The sequence below is a fragment of the Neofelis nebulosa genome, chromosome 6, assembly GCF_028018385.1.
Source record: "Neofelis nebulosa isolate mNeoNeb1 chromosome 6, mNeoNeb1.pri, whole genome shotgun sequence".
Taxonomy (NCBI): Eukaryota; Metazoa; Chordata; class Mammalia; order Carnivora; family Felidae; genus Neofelis; species Neofelis nebulosa.
In genome coordinates this window covers 25,919,758-25,940,821 of record NC_080787.1, presented here as the reverse complement: position 1 = coordinate 25,940,821, position 21,064 = coordinate 25,919,758, and the positions used below count along the sequence as shown (strand labels likewise).

The 21,064-nt window shown below is 39.0% G+C and overlaps 1 protein-coding gene across 3 annotated transcripts in view; it reads right to left on the bottom strand.

Annotated features, from left to right (window-relative positions):
* F13A1 (coagulation factor XIII A chain) overlaps positions 1–21,064 on the bottom strand; it is a 250,016-nt gene that overhangs the window by 145,566 nt on the left and 83,386 nt on the right. For all 3 annotated transcript variants that reach the window (XM_058733106.1, XM_058733108.1, XM_058733107.1), the window contains exons 7-8: positions 11,441–11,615; positions 8,051–8,189 (exon numbers count right to left, since the gene is read on the bottom strand). In XM_058733106.1, the coding sequence (XP_058589089.1) occupies positions 8,051–8,189; positions 11,441–11,615 (314 nt within the window). The remainder of the gene's footprint in view (positions 1–8,050; positions 8,190–11,440; positions 11,616–21,064) is intronic.

Sequence of the window (21,064 nt, the reverse complement as noted above, 5' to 3'; positions counted from 1 at the left end):
GAGGCAAAAGGGGTAAAGTGGGTCAAAAGATACAAACTTCCAGTTATTTGAACGTTGGTAGTTGAGACCTTAAATGTCTTCATTATACACACACACACACACACACACACACACACACACACATTTTCTAACTATGCAATTTATGGTGATCATTTTGCAATATACACAAATATTAATCATTATGTTGTACACCCAAAACCAATGTCACTTGTACCTTAATAAAGACAAACAAGCAAGCAAACAAACAAACAAAAAAAACAACTTAACAAATAAAAGTTGGATACTTCAATACTGCACTTTCAATAATGGACACAACAAGCAGGTAGAAGATTAACAAGCAAATAGAAGACTAGAACAACACAATAAGCCAACCAGACCTAATGGATGTCTACAAAATGTCCTACCCAACAGCAACAAAATACACATCTCTCAAATGGGAATGAAACATTCTTTGGAATAGACCATATGTTAGGCCATAAAGCATATCTTAATATTTGATCCATTGACATTTAATCCAATTACTGATAAGTAGGACTGACATCTGCCATTTTACTGGTTCCTTGCTATATGTATTATGTTCTTTTTCTTCTTTATTCCTCATTCCTTCTTTACTTTGTGTAAAAAGATATTTTCTAGTATGCCATTTTAGTTCTTTCTCTGTTTCTTTCACTATATATTTTTTTCAGTTTTTCCTTAGTAGTTTCCCTGGGATTATAATTAACATTCTAACTGAAAACTCTAGTTCAGATTAATACCAACCTATTTTTAATAACATACAAAAACTTTGTTCCATTCCCTTTGTCCTTTGTGCTATTATTATAATTTAGATTATATCTTTCTATATTGTAAGCCCAATATAAAATCTTGTAATTTTAAAAATACTGTTATGTTAATTATATTTCAGTAAAAGTATTATTTAAAAAGTGAGCTCTAGAGTCAACCCCTTTGGGTTTGTAATTCAGGCTCTGCTACTTATTGGCTGCTGACTATGTTTAGGTTACTGTGCCTCAGTTTCTTCATCTATAAATGGAGACAATAATAGCAAGTACCCTAACAGGTTGTTAAAAAGATCAAACAAGTTATTATGTGTCACCTAGTTAGATCAGAACCTGGCACAATGAAAGCTCTCTATAAGCATGAGCTATTTTGATTCTTTGGAGGTGGCAAATAACTTTTCCCATCCTTTCTTCAAGGCTCTGGTATAGATTCAGAGTGCATATTCTTAGTTCTCTAGTGACAGAACTCATGATCTTGCTCTAGAGGAGTCCCTCAAAGACAATTTGGCTGACGGTAACATTAAAAAGATAATCTATTTGAAAAGAATGTCTTTCGTAGATGTTTGGAGTTGGTAGCCTGGATGTATCACAGGTTAGTTTTACAAACATCTGTAAGCAGTTTGGTCTATATTCAGAAAATTTTCTCTACTTTTTTTCATCTGGAATTAGTTTTTGTATAATCCTTTTTTGCACATACAGTAATTAAAGCTTAGTATTATACAAGAATCTGAAAGTCCAACTAGCTGGAACACACTGAGTCTCTAAAGCAATGTACAAGATAGATCAATCTAAACTTCAAAAACACACCTACAATATGCAAACCAGTATGCCCAGTGCAGAGACTGCAATGAGAATCAGGATCAGTATTATATCCTGTGCTGGCCTCCAGGTGTGAAGGCTGCTTAATTTCTGCTCTAAAACTTGTTTCCAAAGAGCTTTATTGATAGAGTCAATACTTCCCATTGCAGCAGAGAGTTTTGCATTTAGAGTGAAAAAAAATAAAACAATAACAACTGTACTCTTTCCAACAAGTGTTGAAGGAAGTTGGAATTTTTGTAAAAGAACGAGATTCACTGATGCCAAAAACTACAAAATTTTTCTGTGGTGTCTGTTTGATTTTTTTTTCCTTCCTTGAGAGCTGATGGGAAGTCAATTTGCAAAGCAGCACCTAGTGAGTGGATCACAGCTGGCCCTGTGCAGATGAACAGGTCTTCACAGAGAGCAAGTGGTAGAGAACTATGCTCTACCGTTGTAGAAGCATATGGTACTTTTACTTTCTAGAACTTTCTGGAATTATGAGAGGAAAGCCCTTGCTGGAAGAACAGTGAAATTTATTAAAACTTTTTTTTTTTAGGGGGAACCTAGAAATGTCCCTAGAGATAATTAAGACCAAACTCATACATTTACATATGAGAACATTACAGCCCAGAGAAATCAAGCAACTTGCCCAAAGTGACCCAGCTAATTAGTGGCAGAGCTAATTGTATTACCTTAAACCATGGAGAGAAGAGAGGGAGGGAAAAAAATTACAAGAATAGTCTGACTTGATATACTGTTTTTCCATGATGCCTTGGGGAAAAACAAAATAAAATTGTTATTACTTTCCACTTGGATCACTGACTAATGCTTAGATTGTTGCAACTTTGAGCAGAAACGGATAAATACAAATGTGCTTGTTCACAATTATTTTCAAAAACTAAGTTGAAAACGCCAGTTTAATCAAACCTCCTGAATTTCAAATGAAAAGGCAATAAAGGAAGTAAAGACTTGCTGATTGTTTTAGTGTTCACCATTTTCCCAATTATCTTTAATATCATATAAAATGTTTAAAACTCCGAGTTAGGATGTTTTCTACATCTGCCAATTGGCCAATCAGCTGGACCTCGAGAAGCAGACAGGTCAGCTATGGATCTTGGCGTACACGCATGTGCTCAGCCCCCTTCTCTTCACATCCTGAGGGCATGGATAGCACGAGCTTCTGCCCACCTCTCTTGAAGCTCCATTGTCGGGAGTTGAACAACTTCCCTGGGAATGTGAGCAGGATGGAAAGGGACATGGGGAGGAGTGGCTTAGAAACTGAACAAAAAGAAGTCATGGGATCTAGAGAGCTGTTGTCTTCCAGAGGGAATTTGGGACACTGTTGGCTGTTGGACCTCTAAAACTAAGAGAGTGAGGAGTGGGTTTGTCCTTAAAGGAGGCAGGGATTAGACACTTAGAGGGTAGAGAAGCAGAAAAGGTGGTGAAAGGTGAAGAACAAGGATCCAACTTCTCACTGAATGCACAGCCTGGGGGTATCAGCTCCTTCAGGAAGGCAGGCAAAGAGCCAGGTGTTCTTGATGGCATAGAGGAAAGGAGTGGCAAGGGGCTGGAAGGCGAGTTAGAGCAAGTTTGGATATTCAACGACTGTGGTCATACGAACACAGGCTAACTCTGCATAAGCTTTCATTCCTTCCTGCCTGGTTCTTGAAGCAGATTGATCTCTGGTTGTCTCATCTTGGCGCTTTAGACTTTTACAGGAATATCCTTGAGTTTCATCTGTGGGCCAAGGTCATTTCCCTGACATTCTATCTGTGAACAGCACAGCCAGATGATTACAGGGAGATAATGGCTTTGAGCCCATGGCCACTTCCCAGGTGAACAGCCTTTGCCTTTGCTCCCCTGGGCTTAGAATGGAAGCCCCTTTCCCTCATCTCCATGCTGTCTGGTGTTATCTTTTATAGAGTTCTATACATGGTTGTCTCATCCACGAACATTGGATCAAGCTCCTCAAGGGTAGTGGCTGACTAATTTCTCTCTGAATCCTTAGCATCTGGTATTTGGACATATTAGTGCACAATAGTGTTTGTTAAATGAATTAAATGACACTTATTCAGTTAAATGAGCATTAAAAATGTTTTCCAACCAATTCCATTTATTAAGTCCTTGCTCTGTGCCCTGCACCCTGTTACATGCTGGCAAAACAAATGAAAATAAATTAGATCAGACACTGCTCCCCCTGTGGGGGCTGCAGTCTGGTGGGGGCCAGCCATGAGGTGGGCATAGTTCTTTCACCCAGAATCATCAAATCTGACTACATCCTCTCCAGCAAAAAGGACACAGGATAAACGCTTTCATTTACAAGGAGAAGAGCTGTTCACGGAAATACCTTCATGACACTAATAAGTGCCACCATCCCTTTCTTTGAAAATTGTTTCCATTTCCACTGTGATAGTCATATAATGAGGTGATCAGACTGAGCTTTTTCAAGGTGAGGCCAAACCATCACCTTACCCCTGCCCATCAGAGTGAGCTGTGTTCTCCCTCTTCAACGAGCCCTCATATCCCTATTCACTGTTTGCACTGCAGCTAAACATCGCACAAGCATCTTCATTAAACTGTCCGCAGTGATTCATAGATGCCTTCCTCCAGAGGTTACACATAATTCAAAACCCATTGGCACACAGGGGACAGGAGGCTTAAATTTTTCCTTCCAGGATATGTTACCTTGCGTTGGCCCTCTCAGAATTTCATCTGCTACTGTGAGGTCCAATTATTTTGTCCAGCTGTGCCCTTCCAAGCTGCCTTGGCCCCTCCCTCTCCTGAATTGCTAAGAAGGGGACTCTTCCCTCTGTGGGCATCAGCGGTGTGTCCGCTCTCTGCAAAACGGCTCCCTGTGAGGCGAGGCACTTTCGAGGAACGTCTACCATTCAGGGATCTGAGGTGGCAAACCAGGAAGCAGGAAAATAAGCAGTCAGCCCTCCACAGTCTGTGGAGCTAGAGGGAGAAGAGTCAAAGCATGGGCTGAAACCCCACACTTCAGCCACCTTGGTCTTGGGGAGTGCTGAGGATAATATGCCCTTGAAAGCATTCTTGCACTCTCCCTCTGAACCCTTCACACTGGCTTACTTCTCTTGGCACACTGGGCTTGGCTGAGTCACAAGGAAGAGGACACCTTGGGCCACTGGGGCCCACTGGACAAATTAATTCACCACAAACAGTGTACCACCAGGACACCTCAGTGTTGAAAAGATGATGGAGGCACAAGACAGAGATACCAAGAAGTCATTCTCATGGCTGCCTTTAGAAAGAGAGGAGGGGGCAGGGCAAGGAGGGCAGGAATCACACACAAATCAGGAGGTAGTTGGGTCAAGTTTGTCTGACTGGACGCTGAGGAGGGTAGTGGGTCCAGGACCTTGTGGGGACGGCACTTACTCCTGAGATCCCTGCTAGGAGATTCGTTAGGCTGTGTGTTGTCAGCTATGCTGTACTGGCTTCTGAATGGTCAGCTGATGACCACCAAATCCTCCCTGCCCTCACCTCAGCCTCTGTCAGCCTTCTGCCCCCCCGCCAAACTATAGCTCAGGCAGCCCCTGCTTCTTACCAGTGGCCATTACTAATCTAAGGAGCAGGCACTGAGGAACACTGAGAAGTCTGGGCCTAGCACTACAGTAAGTACTTTACCTATATTACCTCATTGAATTGTCACAGCTACCCCTTCAGGAAATGGTTATCCTCATTCTACTGATGAAGAAACTGAAGCCTCAGAGAGGTGAAGTCATTTTCTCAAGGTCACACAGCAAGTAACTGTCTAAGCGAGAGCTTGCTGTGGGGGTGTGTGGAGGTGGGGACCATGTATTGATTGATGTGTCCAGGGAAAGTCCCTACCAGCTTTTTCAATCAAGGAGGGTCTCAGAAATACTTTTGGTTTTATGGAACATCTATAGTTGGTAGGATCCACTAGTGTTTGCACTGGGAGGGTTGGGGTAGACACAGATTTCTGCTTTTGTTTTAAAAATATTCCAAAGTGAAAGAAATAGCTCAGTCATCTTAGGACATGGGACACACCCCTCTTTTTCAGACTGCTTCAATGTGCTTAGGTTGATGGCAACATACCGCCTCCAAGAAATTCCAGCTGTGTGACTAATAATGAAGGCAATAATAACAGCTAACACTCATTAGGCACCTGTTATGCTTGGCTCTGTGCTGAATGAAATAGGAAATTTGCTTTAGAGGAGGAAAGAGGCACAGAGAGGTTATGCCTTGCCCAAGGTCACACAGCTGGTCAATGGCAGAGCCAAGCTTTGGACTCAGACCTTACTGAGCCTTTAATCTTTGTGCTCCGTGGTCCGTTGTGTCCCAGGCTGGGTTAGTGAGACGTTAGTCACCATATATTGAAAACCCACCATGCACCAAGCATGGGGTGGGAAGAGGAGCCTAGGGCAGTGGTCCGGTGGTGGAGGATGGGCAAGGGTCTCCAATCAGGAATCATAGTCCCAGGGTGATGGGACTTTTGTGGAAGGCAATGAGGGAGCAAAGGGCAACAGGGACAGGGAAAGGAATTCAAGTAGAAAGCCGAAAGAGGAAAGGGTTACCAAGAACAAAATCTATCAGCTTCACAATTTTGTATCAATTTTGTTTAGGGCTACATGGGGTTATTTGCTAGGATGCCCACTGAGATTTATGATGGGGGCATTTAGACCAAGGAATAGGGAGGAATCATTTCCAGCCACAGTTGGCTACGAGGGCATTAAGTGTGTGTGTGTGTGTGAGTGTGTGTGTGTGTGTGTGTGTGCGTGTGTGTATTTAAGGAAAAGGTGTGCAGTACAGAATACCAAATAATTCTCATTTTGCCATTTTCAACTGTGACAACAGGCTTTTGGGGCAGCTATTTTGGTCTGTTTTTGTCATTCCATATACATTCAGGGCTCCTATACTGTAATTCCAAGGGCTTAAATGATGCTTTAAATTGCTGTTCAATTTATAGAGGTGAGGTTTTGTCTTGCCTGTCCTCTCTTGCTTACCATTGCTCAGATCATTCCTTTCAAATGAACTGCACTGTTTTTTATTCATAGTAGCACTCTGCTACTAGTTCGGCGATTTCCTCCTTGCAACATCCTCAAATGAGCGTTTACCAGCACTGGCAAGTTAACGCTGCTCCTACAACTGGGATTCATTCCTGTAACACGGGGGAGTTAAGGCACTTCTAACTTTTAATTTCTCTTAAAATGAGCTTGTAACTTCCTCCTATCCCCATTCAGATGCTTTTACAACTGACAGTGTTTTAGCTTTATTACTTATAAAGAACAACCATAGGAGACACATTTTTGGCTTGGAAATTCCAACTAGTTCAATGCCTGGCAGTTTTCCCCCATACAGACCTCCATAAATATCTTTTACATTTGGATTTCTCCCCTCCTTTTAGAATATTGTTTTGGACTGAGTAGGTCCTGTGGACTAAGGAAATTTCTTTGGGATCTTAAACTCCCCATAGTCAGCTTGTGATGAAGTTGTTCAGGGCAGCGAAAGAACTATGTGGTTGGTATTAGTAACAATTTCAACTTTACTCCCATTTCTATTTCTTTTTTTAAAATGATCTTTAAACGTTTTTTAAATGTTTATTTTTGAGAGAGAGAGAGAAAGAGAGAGAGAGAGAGCACAAGGAGGGGAGGGTCAGAGAGAAAGGGAGACACAGAATCCAAAGCAGGCTCCAGGCTCTGAGCTGTCAGCACAGAGCCCGATGCAGGGCTTGAACTCATGAACCATGAGATCATGACCTGAGCTGAAGTCAGACGGTTGACCAACTGAGGCACCCAGGCGCCCAGACTCCCATTTCTATTTCTGATTGAAAGATGAAATCACAAATCAAGAAGAACCACGTCTTTACATTCCAAGAGCAATCCCATATTGCAAAGGCAAAAAAAAAAATGTGGTTAAGGGTCAGGTGTATTTGCATTTTATTCTCGGCTTGTCAAGTATTTGACCTTGAGCAAATTACTTTAACCTTTCTGGGCCTCAGTTTCCTCATCTGTAAATGGCGATATAATAAGAACCCACATGATAAAGCTGTTCAAAGAATAAGATACGATCGACTACACACAGATACTGGTACATAGTAAGTGCTTAATAATTGTTAGATATATTACTCTTAGAGTATTGAGAAAGAGAATGCTGGGTTCCCTTGTGTCTGCCATTCACCATAATATTCTTATACTAAAGTAGAGAGCAGCAACTGTGGGCTCTGGCCTAAAGGCATAGCTAAAACTATGGGCTTTTTCAGTGGTTGCTGTCATAATGCAATGATCGATCTTTATTACTAGAAACGCAAACTGCCTGTTCAGTAACATTTCTCATTCATTAGCTGAAAACAATCTCTGCCAATCAGACATTTCTGACTATGGTATTGAACAATCCTTAAAATAGAATGGGAAGAAACATTAGGCCTAGCCTGTCTTGTGGTAAATGTGTAATATCACTTTAATATGATATCAGCAAATGCCCTTGTAAATCAAACTCACCACACCGAATCCTTGGTGAGTTTGGAGTTCACGTTCCCATCTTCTTCCAGGAAGATGTCCATTTGCAAATTGGCATCATTATCATGGGCTGAGAAATAATTGGTAACAACTCTCGCTGGTATCCCAAGGCATCGCAAAACTGGAAGCAAGGACAGACCACAATGAAACCCATCACCAAAATTTAATAAATACATAGTGAACAATCCCTTCTCATAAGGGACTTCCTTCTTTGCACATGTTATCCTCAAATGTTCCATACTGAAGAAGGGGGACTACTGTCAAGCTTTGGGACTATGGAGAGAAATCTTGCTGTGTGATCATTCAGATTAAGTGGAATAAAAGGAATAAAATCCCAATAACAGGGTTACAATTGTTTAGTTGCTAATCATACAGTCATTAAAGTAATATTATTTTAGTTCATCTAATGGGACTATGTTGCTGAAAATAATCTAAAAAAAAACTCAGCTAATAGGAAGCTATGAAAGAGGGCCTCAGTGGTGTTAGCTCTCCTGGTTGGAATTTGCTCTTGTGACACTTGATAGAGGGCGACACTACAGATTCATTTTAATTGCTAGATAATAAATTACTTGGATGCATCTCTTGCCATATGTACCTATTGATTAAACTCAATCCAAATGCCCTCCCTGGCTCCCAGGATGCCAGACATCAGGGCTCATTGAAAATAATTCAGCTGACAATTTTAAGATTAATGACTTGGCTTGCCTTTTTTCCCCCTCAGAATAGTTTAGCATTTTTAACCAAAGACTATCCACCTCCTTCAATAGAACAACCTTGGAAGTCCAAACTTAAGTCTGGTAGCGTTCAAGTGTCCTCATTAATGGAGTTAATCTTAATACCCTAAACAAAAATGATGGCACTTACCACCCGCTTCCTGCTTCTGTCTTCCTCTATTGATTCACAGACCCTATTCAAGGCACAGTTTTACCAGTAATATGATTGGCACCCTAGTTCTATTTCAGGCTGACCACTAATTCCCAAAATGAGGCTTGTTCCGGAGTCTGCCAAACTCATAATGTTAAGGACAGGTGAAGCCTGATACTGGGGCACCAGCAGCGCCTTCCTCCCAACTTCCCTCTTGGGGTTTATTCTTACTGTGACTTCTTCACATTGTGCTTCTGCCTTAACTTACCACCAAAGCCTGTTTTCAGGAATAAACCTGATGACTCTTTCATACAAAAAGCATAAATGTGGGAATGCAAGCTGGTGCAGCCATTCTGGAAAACAGTATGGAGTTTCCTCAAAAAACTAAAAATAGAACTACCCTATGACACAGCAAATGCACTACTAGGCATTTATCCATGGGATACAGGTGTGCTGTTTCAAAGGGACACATGCACCCCAATGTTTACAGCAGCACTATCAACAATAGCCAAAGTATGGAAAGAGCCCAAATGTCCATCGATGGATGAATGGATAAAGAAGATGTGGTATATATATACAATGGAGCATTACTTGGCAATCAAAAAGAATGAAATCTTGCCATTTGCAACTATGTGGATGGAACTGGAGTGTATTATGCTAAGTGAAATTAGTCAGTCAGAGAAAGACAAAAATCATATGACTTCACTCATATGAGGACTTTAAGAGAAAAAAAAAACATAGGGGAAGGGAAACAAAAATAATATAAAAACAGGGATGGGGACAAAACAGAAGAGACTCGTAAATATGGAGAACAAACTGAGGGTTACTTGAGGGGTTGTGGGAGGGGGGATCGGCTAAATGGGTAAGGGGCACTAAAGAATCTACTCCTGAAATCATTGTATGATTTCAGCACTATATGCTAATTTGGATGTAAATTTTAAAAAATAAAAAATAAAAAAATAATTATTTTTGAAGATGTGAATGTTTAGCATTGTTAAGCAATAAAGTAACAAATATACAAATTATAAATAAAAAAAGCGTAAATGGATGGAAGGTGTTCACTATTTTATCTGGTTCTAAGCCAGAAGGAATTACATTGGGACAGTGAAATTGTAGACAGCAGGAAGACACAAGGGAGAGAGGGTCCTTTCTGTGTTCCTGGAGGAATTTCCTATGAGAAGCTTCTCCCATAGGGTACCCTCCACATGGTCTGGCCTTGGGAAGGGTGAGGGAAGGGGCTACCTCTAATTGTTATTCCATCATGAAGTTTAACTTCTGCTAGAACATCAGAGACCAGCACTTTTACAAAACTGATACACTGGCCTTTATTTCTTTATTTCTTCTAAATATATTACTTTAGCCCTTGGATATATGCAAATGACTAAGAAAATAGTCTTACCTAGTTGAATCCCATAGAAAACCAAAACACACAACACAAGACTCACAATTTCTTTCCACTTGGCTATCACTGACTAATCTTGGACTATTACAACTTTGAGCTAAAATTGTGAGGCTCCATGATCATTTATAAAAAATGGACTCATCCTGGCTTCCAGCCACCAGTCCCTCCTTGATTTTTCTGATTAAAAGAAAAAATGCTAACTAGGTAAAAAACATTTTTTATTAACGAGCAAGCAGAAAGGACACTCCAACTTGAGCTTAATGTTTTCTCCAAGGCTGTAGAAATGGCAAGTGAGTGGAAATCATTACCAATGATGAAGACATACTGAGATAAATGTATTTTTAAAAATATTCACTGAATTAACAATAATGTTGTCCAGATCTAGACAAGCAAATGCCATTTCAAAAAAATGATGCATGAGGCTAAGGAGAATAATTCTGTTCTCATATGTTTTTCCCTATAGATTAGATGTTGGGTGGATTAAAAACTAAAAGGGAAACTAGGGAGTAAAGATTGTTCATTAAGTTCTGATATCTAATTGCTCAGGGGCATTGAGATTTGCATGTAAAAATGGAGATGAGACCACCTGTCACAATCCCTACTACAGTTATGGTAAAAATTAAGTGCATATATTTATAAAACTTCTCAGTGATAAGCAATAGGAGAGTAATAAGCATATTTATATCATTTTCAATAACAAATAAACAGTATATATCTTTTATTATTTATCACTTAAAATTTTGTTAATTTAGTCTTTTTAAAATGCGGGGGGTGGGTGGTTACTGAAAAGAAAATGGCATATCTTTTCCCTCACAAAATTTCTTTGCCCCTGGGCCTCTTCCTCCCATTTCTCTTGGTGTTGAGTGATGGATTATGTAGGAAATAGTCCATCATCCTTTCTATAAAGATTCTGCAGTCAAAGAGAAACTATGAGCATATTTGGCCCAGTACAATTTAATTATGCATTGACTACATCCCAGAATAGCCATCCATAAATTCTAGAGAGCTAACAGGGGTTGCTAGATCTCTTTGCCAGTTTATAGATAAAATGTCTTCAAGTAAAATTCCCCTTACATTAAAAAAATGTTACTCAATTGGATACTTACATGTGTTAAAGACACCAGCAAAAACCCAGCACTGACCATACCGGACTGGATTCTTAGTACTCTGGTATTCCAACAGAATGTCAACGCTTCCGGTCCAGGCTGATGGGGGGACACCATAGGCATAGATGTTGTCCCAGGATCCAACAAGGACACCTTCATCATCTTTGGCATTAACCTAAATAAGACCATGAGTGGTAAGAAGGAAGAAGGAACATTTAGAAGAGTTTTCTCTAGTCTCTGACATCAAGCAAGCTAAGGCATCCAGTGCCTTCCAAATGTCCTTCATGATAAAAACAATTCCACTACTGTTCCATTCACTGTTGTGTCATCAGGGAAAGTGACACAATAACTGTGCAAGAGAAAACCAAATAGCCAAGGCTGCCTCTCAAATAACATATTACCGAAGTTAAGGTGGTATTGAATAGCAGCTAGGAAGAGTTGTAATGTCTTCACCACATGCTTAGGAAAAGATATGCCTAGGACACGGTCTGGTTGGAGTAGTGAGGAAGAGAGGAAGAGCACCCACAAAAGAAGACAGCTCAAATAGGGATCAAAGAGGGACCTTGACTTTGTGGAAGGAGAATTCGAAACTGACACATGACAAAAGACAGATAGGGAGAGTGGGGGCCTAAAGTCTGATGGTCTAGTGGCTTTTGACTTTTATGATAAATTGTAGACTCTAATGAACTGAAAAAGTAAGCAGATGTCATAGGAACCCTTAACAGTAAGACATTAAATTCTTATGAATACCTTACAATGTTTGTTTTAAACAAGTTGCAATAAAAAAAAGTATTTCCTTTATGATTGCTTAAGATTTGGGTTTAGGGGCACCTGGGTGGCTCAGTCAGTTGGGCGTCTGACTTTGGCTCAGGTCATGATCTAATGGCTCGTGAGTTCAAGCCCCACATCGGGCCTGGAGCTGCTTCCGATTCTATGTGTCCCTCTCTCTCTGCCCCTCCCCTGCTCGTACTCTGTCTCTCTCTCTCTCTCTCAAAAATAAACATTAAAAAAATTTAAAAAAAAGATGATTAGGGTTTATAGTTATGTTAAAAGATATCTTCATTTACAGGAAGGGCCTGGGTATTATAGTGTAAGTATGGGGGAGACTTAAAAATGGCATTCTTGAATATTTGGGAAAATCTTACTGCACATTCAGACCACAGTTTTCTGGTAGCAGCAGACCTCGAGAGCAGGAAAAAAGACATTGTGTGTTTAGACATTAAAATGGTTAAGAAGTAACCCTTTCATGGCCTCAGTTTTTTGGAGGGCACTATTGAATCTTACCTCTCTTGGTGTTACTTTCATCATGTTTAATTATAGTTAGAAGATCATCTAGGTAAGGAGCAGAGGGAGCTTTTCTAAAAACTGGTACCACTTCAACAATGGTTATATGGTGACATGACAAGGGGTTAGAGCCTTGCTCTTCAAAATGTTGTCTGTGGACCAGCAGCAGTATCCCCCCTGGGATCTTGTTAGGAATGCAGGATCTCAGTCCCCACCATAAACCTACTGAGTCAGAGTCTGCATTTTAACAAAATCCCAGGGTGATTTCGTGCACATTAGCTTGAGATCATTAGGTTTAGTCTATGCCAAGAAGATATTAGCAAGCAATGTGAGACGTATGATTGAAGCAGGTGTGTTTGGATTATGAAAACCATGGAAGATATATTAAAATATAGTACCTTTATGTGTTCAATGCCTTGCCAGTTAACAGCTCAGCCTCAGCACTTGCTCAGAGCCCTCTCTTTAGGCTTGCTGAGTTTAGTTGTATAGAAGTCTATTCTCCTCACTAGGTCATAAGTTCATTAGGAATAGAGATTTTAAAAAAATCTGTCTTTTTACTTTTAGCAAGAATTGGCAAAGAGTAGGTGCTCAATAGTGGTTGAATAACCACTTGTATATTCAACAAGCATATAGGTATTGTATATCTGAATAGGAATAAGACCTTCTCCCAGGAGAGAGATGAACAAGAAAACAATCAAGTGGAAGTAAAGTTTACTAATGTTAAGACAGAAAGATGTACAGGTAAGGTGGAGGCCCAAAGGAGGCAGTAGTCAGTTTCAACAGGTTGGAGGGTGGTGGTGGTTGTGGGTTGAATAGAGGAAATCACATGAAATCTAGGTCTTGAGTGACTGAGAGCCAGATAAGACCATCTACATAATGGAAACAGTTTGAATAAATGCTTAGTGACATGAAACAATATGGCAGGTTCAGGCACCTGTTAGGAGCTCTGCATGGGTATCATGTAAATAAACAATAGCAGATGAAATAAATATAAAATATCAGAAGAAAACATGTAAAATGCACAAACACCTTCTACTGTGAATGACAAACCTTCCACTAAAATACGAGATTTACTCTAGCGCTGAATATTTGGCATTTCCCAAAGAGGGTCCTTCTGGAAAGTGTTCTCTAGATCACCATTCAATTTGATTTAGATAAACTATTTCTCCTCCTTGATTCTGTATGGTCAGGTTAAAGTTGGTTGATTTGTTTAATGTAGAAAAAAAGTAATTCTTTTCAAGATTTCTGAAGGACCTTGTTCAGCTAATTGCAAACTCATGCCTTTGATGTAAACTTTGACTTTATCATGTAACTCTGTGAAATGACTGGGGTGCAACTGGGTTTAGTCAACCATTTTGGCTCTATTTATGATCAACATTTCTCTTTGCAGTTGAATTGATTACTTAAAAATCTGTGTCTGTTATAATGAAGCCTGAAGAGTGCCTTGATAGGCTATGATGTAGTTTGGTCTTTGTGGATAGGCAGTCTCAGGTTTAACTCACATTACCATTGCCTTATCCTTATCCTTGAGAAATAGAATAGGGCCTATGAATCTCAGAGGAAAAAAAGTTCTTAAATTATGGTTCTAATGACTGATTTTCAAACAGATAGCTATTAATTAGGAGGACTATTTATAGCATTTGGCTGAACCCAGTCAGCTAAGGGGAAGAGAAAAAAAAAAAGCTCTCTCCTCTACAGACCTTATAATTGTGAATGCTGAGCTGTTTCCCTGTTGCTAGATAAATCACAACTCTCATTTATTAGCATTTGGTTGGATTAGCTACTGTTTTCTAATTAGAATATTGATTTCTGAGGAGCCCAGACACTGAAAGAGGTAAGTCTTTAGTGACACATGTAAAGAGTTAAAGTAATATCTCCCCCCATAGACAACAAGATACGCTTGGGGGGAAACTTCAAGGGCATGCTGGTCTTTCTTCATGCCACAGTTGACTGTTTTAATACCTGTCATGAACTCAGAGTTTGACCAGTGTCAGAATGAAATGTCTTGGACTTGTATCATTGGTGGTCTAGGAGACATTATGAGCCAAGGATTTTGGACAGGGAGTGTTATTCAACTACATTGAGGTTGCACTAAATTGTCCTCCTGTAATTTCTATAATATGGGAAAAGTGAAAAACCAGCCCGCCCCCCCCCAAAGTCATTATCAGCAACCCAGTGGCATAACATAATTCAGCAAACTACAAAACCCGGTTCCAAGAAAAATTGAGGAATATATATTGGACTAGAGAAGCAGCATGACTCAGCACCTGACCCTCATCAGTTTCTCAGAAGCCCTACTGTCAAGTCCACAAAATCCTGAGACTTCTCAGTTGTATTTCAAAATCTGTAAAGAAACTAACCAAATTAAAATGCTGATCTTTTTCTTGTTCTGACCAGAACAGTGGAAACAACTGCTGTGGAGAAATGGGTGAGAAATGGTCTGCACCTCTAAAGAGGGAGACATTCTGGGACTACAGTGGGGAAATGATCTAGAGTCTGAAAGTTGCCCTGCCCTTCATGAGCTACATCTCCAATTAGATGGGGTGGATTCTTGGATGAGAAATTTAACAGAACCTTAAAAGGAAGAGCAGAGCTCTAGTGTTCTAACAGACTCTGCCATCTCTTCAGCTTCCCTTCCCTCCCCCTTCCAGCTTTTCTCAGGGTACTGGAGAGTAGATAGAATGAAATACATTTGCCTTAAACTGTAGTTCAGAGGAGAAATCCAACTAGTCTTAGATTGGGAAGTGTCAACATTTCACCTACAGTATATTAGAGTAAACAGGACACTTGGAGAACGTTATGCAAGTATTTATACTCGTAAAGGGGGAGGGAGAGAAGGAGGAAGGGAGGAGAGAGAAAGGGAGAGAGAGAAAGGGAGGGAGAGAAAGGAAGAAAGGGATAGAGAGAGGGGATGAGAGACAGAGGGGGAGGGAGGGAGATAAAGAGAGGAGGAGAGAGGGAGGGAGACAGAGAAAGAGGGAGAGAGGGAGGGAGGGAGAAAAAGAGAGGGAGATAGGGAAAGAGGGAAGGAGAGAGAGGGAGGGAGAAAGGGAGGGAGAAATATAGGGAGAGAGAGCAAGAGGGAGAGAAAGGAAGGGAGAGAGAAAGAGAAGGAGGGAGGGAGGCAGAGAAGGAGGGAGAAAAGGGGGGCAGAGAGGGAGGAAGAGGCACACAGAGAGAGATGGAGGGAGAGAGGGAGGGAGGGTGAGAGAGAGGGAGAGAGAATATGAAAAAAAATAATACATAGAAGAAAGTAGAAGTAGGAAACAAGGAATTTTCTCACAATCTCTTAGGAGATCATAGATCTAAATGAACAAATTGAAGATCAAATGACATCATCATGGAACTAAAAATAAAGTATAAACTATAAGGAACAGAGTAGATATTGTTAAAAAATAAAATTAATGATATAGAAAAAAGCTTGAGATAAAGGAAATACTATGAAAAATATAATAAGATTAACTTATTTGGAGATGAGGTAATAGTTATTGAAAAAAGGATGATACAACATAAGAATAATTATTATCTTTAAAACAGAGAACCCAATAAATGAAGCATAATATGTATTTATGACATAAGAAAATTTTACCTAATTGAGGAAAAATTGAATTTATACTTTAAAAGGACAATCTGAGGAGTGCATGGGTGAATCAGTCGGTTGAGAGTCTGACTTCGGCTCAGGTCATGATCTCATGGCCAGTGAGTTCAAGTCCCATGTCAGGGTCAGTACTGACAGCTCAGAGCCTGGAGTCTGCTTTGGATTCTGTGCCCCCCTCTCTCTCTGCCTCTCCCCTGTTCATGCTCTGTCTCTGTCTTTCAAAAATAAATAAACATTAAAAAATTTAAAAATAAATAAATAAAAGGACAATCTGTGCTCTGAGGTGACTTGATGTAGAATTCTCACTGCTTAGGAACTTTAATTAATTAAGCTATTTGAACTCAAGAATAAAGAAATAATTGTTCAGTCATATAGACAGAAAATGCAAACTAGCAACAAGGGAGGAAATTAGGCTGTCTTTAGACTTCTCCACAACACCATTCACTGGCAAAACACAGTCAATCAATATTTACACAGTCCTGAGAGAAAGAAAGGTTGACCCAAGAATGTTATGCACAGCTAAGAGGTTCTGTAAGTAAAAAGGCAGCCAGCACTCATTTTCAAACATGAAGAATCTCAGGGAATACACCATCCATTATAACCAAACTACTTGAAAAATGATATCAAGATAATTAAAGGCTGAATCAAACAAAGAACCCAGGAACAGAGACACTGTGGTAAGAGATCTAGTGATGAGAAAAACTCATGTATGTTTAAAAACCTTTGGGAATTATGGTATCAGAATGAATATGAATTTTAAAATTTGATAATATAATGATAACAATATTAAAAAGATTAGACATGAGGGAGGAAAGAGGAGAGGGAGAATGGAAGTATTGATGTTTTAATGTGTTGGTCTCTCTTAGATAATTAACATCATCTAAAATTAAAACATAATCTAAAAATATATAATTGTTCTTTTAATGGTTTTAATAGTTTTTAAATAATCTTAGAGGGATCTGTTAAAAACAGTATTTCTTGTAGTGAAGAAACATTTATTTGAAGTTTAACAATGTCTTCTGTTGCAATTCAGAGTTTTCTTTCTGTGAAAGCAAAACTTAATGATTAAATAAGACTTAAAATTAAATAGAATTTGAGTACACTTAAATGTAATGCTTTTTTAAATAAAATAGCACAACACTATTTGGCATAAAGGGAAGCAAACAGATTAATAGAACACAGAAATAGACTCCAGCGATATAGTTAACTAATTTTTGACAAAGTTGCAAAGATAATTTCATGATCAGAGTATAATCTTTACAACAAATGGTGCTGGAGCAATTGGATATTCATATGCAAAAATGAACTTTGATGCATACTTTGTCCCATATAAAAAATTATCTCAAAGTGGATCATATACCTAAATATAAAGCCTAAAACTATAAACTTCCAGAAGAAAACAGGAAAAATAATTTATACTCTTTGGTTAAGCAACGATCTCTTTGATATAATACAAAAAAGAAGAAAGAAAGAAAGAAAGAAAGAAAGAAAGAAAGAAAGAAGAAAGAGAGAAAAGAAAAATGATTCATAAGGATATACTTACAAATTAATTGGAATTCATCAAATTATGAACTTTTGCTCATTGAAAGACATCATTAAGAGAATGAAAAGGTATGTCCAGAGTGAGGGAAAATATTTGCAAATCACATATGTGGTAAAGAACTTGTATTCTGAATATGTAAAGAACACTATAAACTCAATAATAAGAAAAAGAACAAAATTTAAAACCATGGGGAAAATATTTGAACAGATACCACATCAAAGAAGTTACATGGATGGCAAACAAACACAACCAAAGATGCTCAACATCATTAGTCAGAGGGAAATGCAAATTAGACCCACAATGAGATAACATTATACACCCATTAGAAAGTCTAAAATTGAAACTGAACCACTTTCTTACACCATACACAAAAATAAATTCAAAATGGATGAAAGACCTAAATGTGAGACAGGAAACCATCAAAATCCTAGAGGAGAACACATGCAGCAACCTCTTTGACCTTGGCTGCAGCAACTTCTTACTAGACACATCACTGAAGGCAAGGGAAACAAAAGCAAACATGAACAATTGGGAGTTCATCAAGATAAAAAGCTTCTTCACAACAAAGGAAACAATCAACAAAACTAAAAGGCAGCCTATAGAATGAGAGAAGATATTGGCAAATAACATATCTGATAAAGGGTTAGTATCCAAAATCTATAAAGAACTTATCAAACTCAACACCGAAAAAACAATGCAGTTAAGAAATGGGCAGAAGACATGAATAGACACTTTTCCAAAGAACACCTCCAGATGACTAACAGGCACATGAAAAGATGCTCAACATCAGTCATCATCAAGGAAATACAAATAAAAACCATGATGAGATACCACCTCACACCTGTCAGAAAGGCTAAAATTAACAACACAATAAACAACAGGTGTTGGTGAGGATGGGCGAAAGGGGAACCCTTTTGCACTGCTGGTGGGAATGCAAACTGGTGCAGCCATTCTGGAGAATAGTATGGAGGTTCCTCAAAAAACTAGAAATAGAACTACCTTATGATCCAACAATTGCACTATTAGGTATTTACCCAAAGGATACAAAAATAGAGATTCAAAGGGGAATCATGCACCCTGATTTCTATAGTAGCATTATCAACAGTAGCCAAACTCTGGAGAGAGTCCAAATGTTCATCAACTGATGAATGGAAGAAGAAGAAGATGTGGTATACACACACAATGGAATATTACTTAGCCATAAAAATGAGTGAAATCTTACCATTTGACATGATGTGGATGGAGCTAGAATGTATTATGATAAGTGAAATAAGTCAATCAGAGAAAGACAAATATCATATGATTTCACTCAAATATGGAATTTAAGAAACAAAACAGATGAGCACATGGGAAAGGGTTCAACAAAGAGAGGGAAATAAAGTACAAGAGACTCTTTTATCCCTTTATTTTTATTTTTTTATTTTTTATTTTTTTAAATATGAAATTTATTGTCAAATTGGTTTCCATACAACACCCAGTGCTCATCCCAAAAGGTGACTTCCTCAATACCCATCACCCACCCTCCCCTCCCTCCTACCCCCCATCTACCCTCAGTTTGTTCTCAGTTTTTAAGAGTCTCTTATGCTTTGACTCCTTCCCTCTCTAACCTCTTTTTTTCCCCTCCCCCATGGACTTCTGTTAAGTTTCTCAGGATCCACATAAGAGTGAAAACATATGGCATCTGTCTTTCTCTGTATTACTTATTTCACTTAGCATAACACTCTTCAGTTCCATCCATGTTGCTACAAAAGGCCAGATTTCATTCTTTCTTATTGCCATGTAGTATTCCATTGTGTATATAAACCACAATTTCTTTATCCATTCATCAGTTGATGGACATTTAGGCTCTTTCCATAATTTGGCTATTGTTGAGAATGCTGCTATAAACATTGGGGTACAAGTGCCCCTATGCATCAGTACTCCTGTATCCCTTGGGTAAATTCCTAGCAGTGATACTGCTGGGTCATAGGGTAGATCTATTTTTAATTTTTTGAGGAACCTCCATACTGTTCCAGAGTGGCTGCACCAGTTTGCATTCCCACCAACAGTGCAAGAGGGTTCCCGTTTCTCCACATCCTCTCCAGCATCTATAGTCTCCTGATTTGTTCATTTTAGCCACTCTGACTGGTATGAGGTGATATCTGAGACTCTTGACAATAGAGAACAACTGAGAATTGATGGAGGGTGGTGGGTGGGAGATGCGCTAGACGGATGATAGGTATTAAGGAGGGCACTTGTTGTTATAAGCACTGGGTGTGTATGTAAGTGATGAGTCACCGAATTCTACTTCTGAGACCAATATTACACTATATGTTAGCTAACTAAAATTTAAATAAATAAAAAAAGGCTGATGATATCAAGTGTTGGGGAAGATGTGAATGCCTGGGACTCTCATACCCTGTTGGTGGTGATGTAAAATGATACAACCACTTTGGCAGTTTCTTAAAAATTAAACATACACCTATCATATGACCTGACATCCCTCTCCTAGGTATTTAAGAAAAATAAAAGCTTATGTCTATACAAAGGCTTTTGCATGAACAATCCTAGCTTTATTTGTAAGAGGAAAAAACTGGAAACAGCCCAAATGTCCATCAACAAGAAAGTAGATAAACAAACTGTGGTTCTTCTATAGAATGGAGCACCACTCACCATTATAAAGGAATACAAACAATAGCATGAATGAATCTCAAAATGAGATAAAGAAGCCTGAGCTAGACAAAAAAAAGAGTGATAACTGCATGATTCCACTTATGTAAAATTCTAGAAAATATAAATCAATGTGTAATGACAGAAAGCACAACAGTGATTGCTTGGGGATGGATGACCAAGCAGAGAATCATCAAAATGAGAAATTAGAAAGTAAATGTCTGAGGAGCAATAGATATTCTCATTATTTTCATTTTAGAGATGATTTCATGGGTGCGTCAAAATTATCAAAATGCATTCCTTAAATATGTGCATTTTATTCTAAGTTAACTATATCTTAACAAGGCTATAAAAAGTAAGTGTACTACTTTTTAAACTACCATCTACAGTATAGTGCCATTTATTGTTCTATATTGTTTTTAATGTTTATTTATTTTTGAGAGACAGAGTGTGAGCAGGGGAGGGGCAGAGAGAGAGGGAGACACAGAATCCAAAGCAGGGTCCAGGCTCTGAGATGTTGATGGAGGGTGGTGAGTGGGAGATGGGTTAG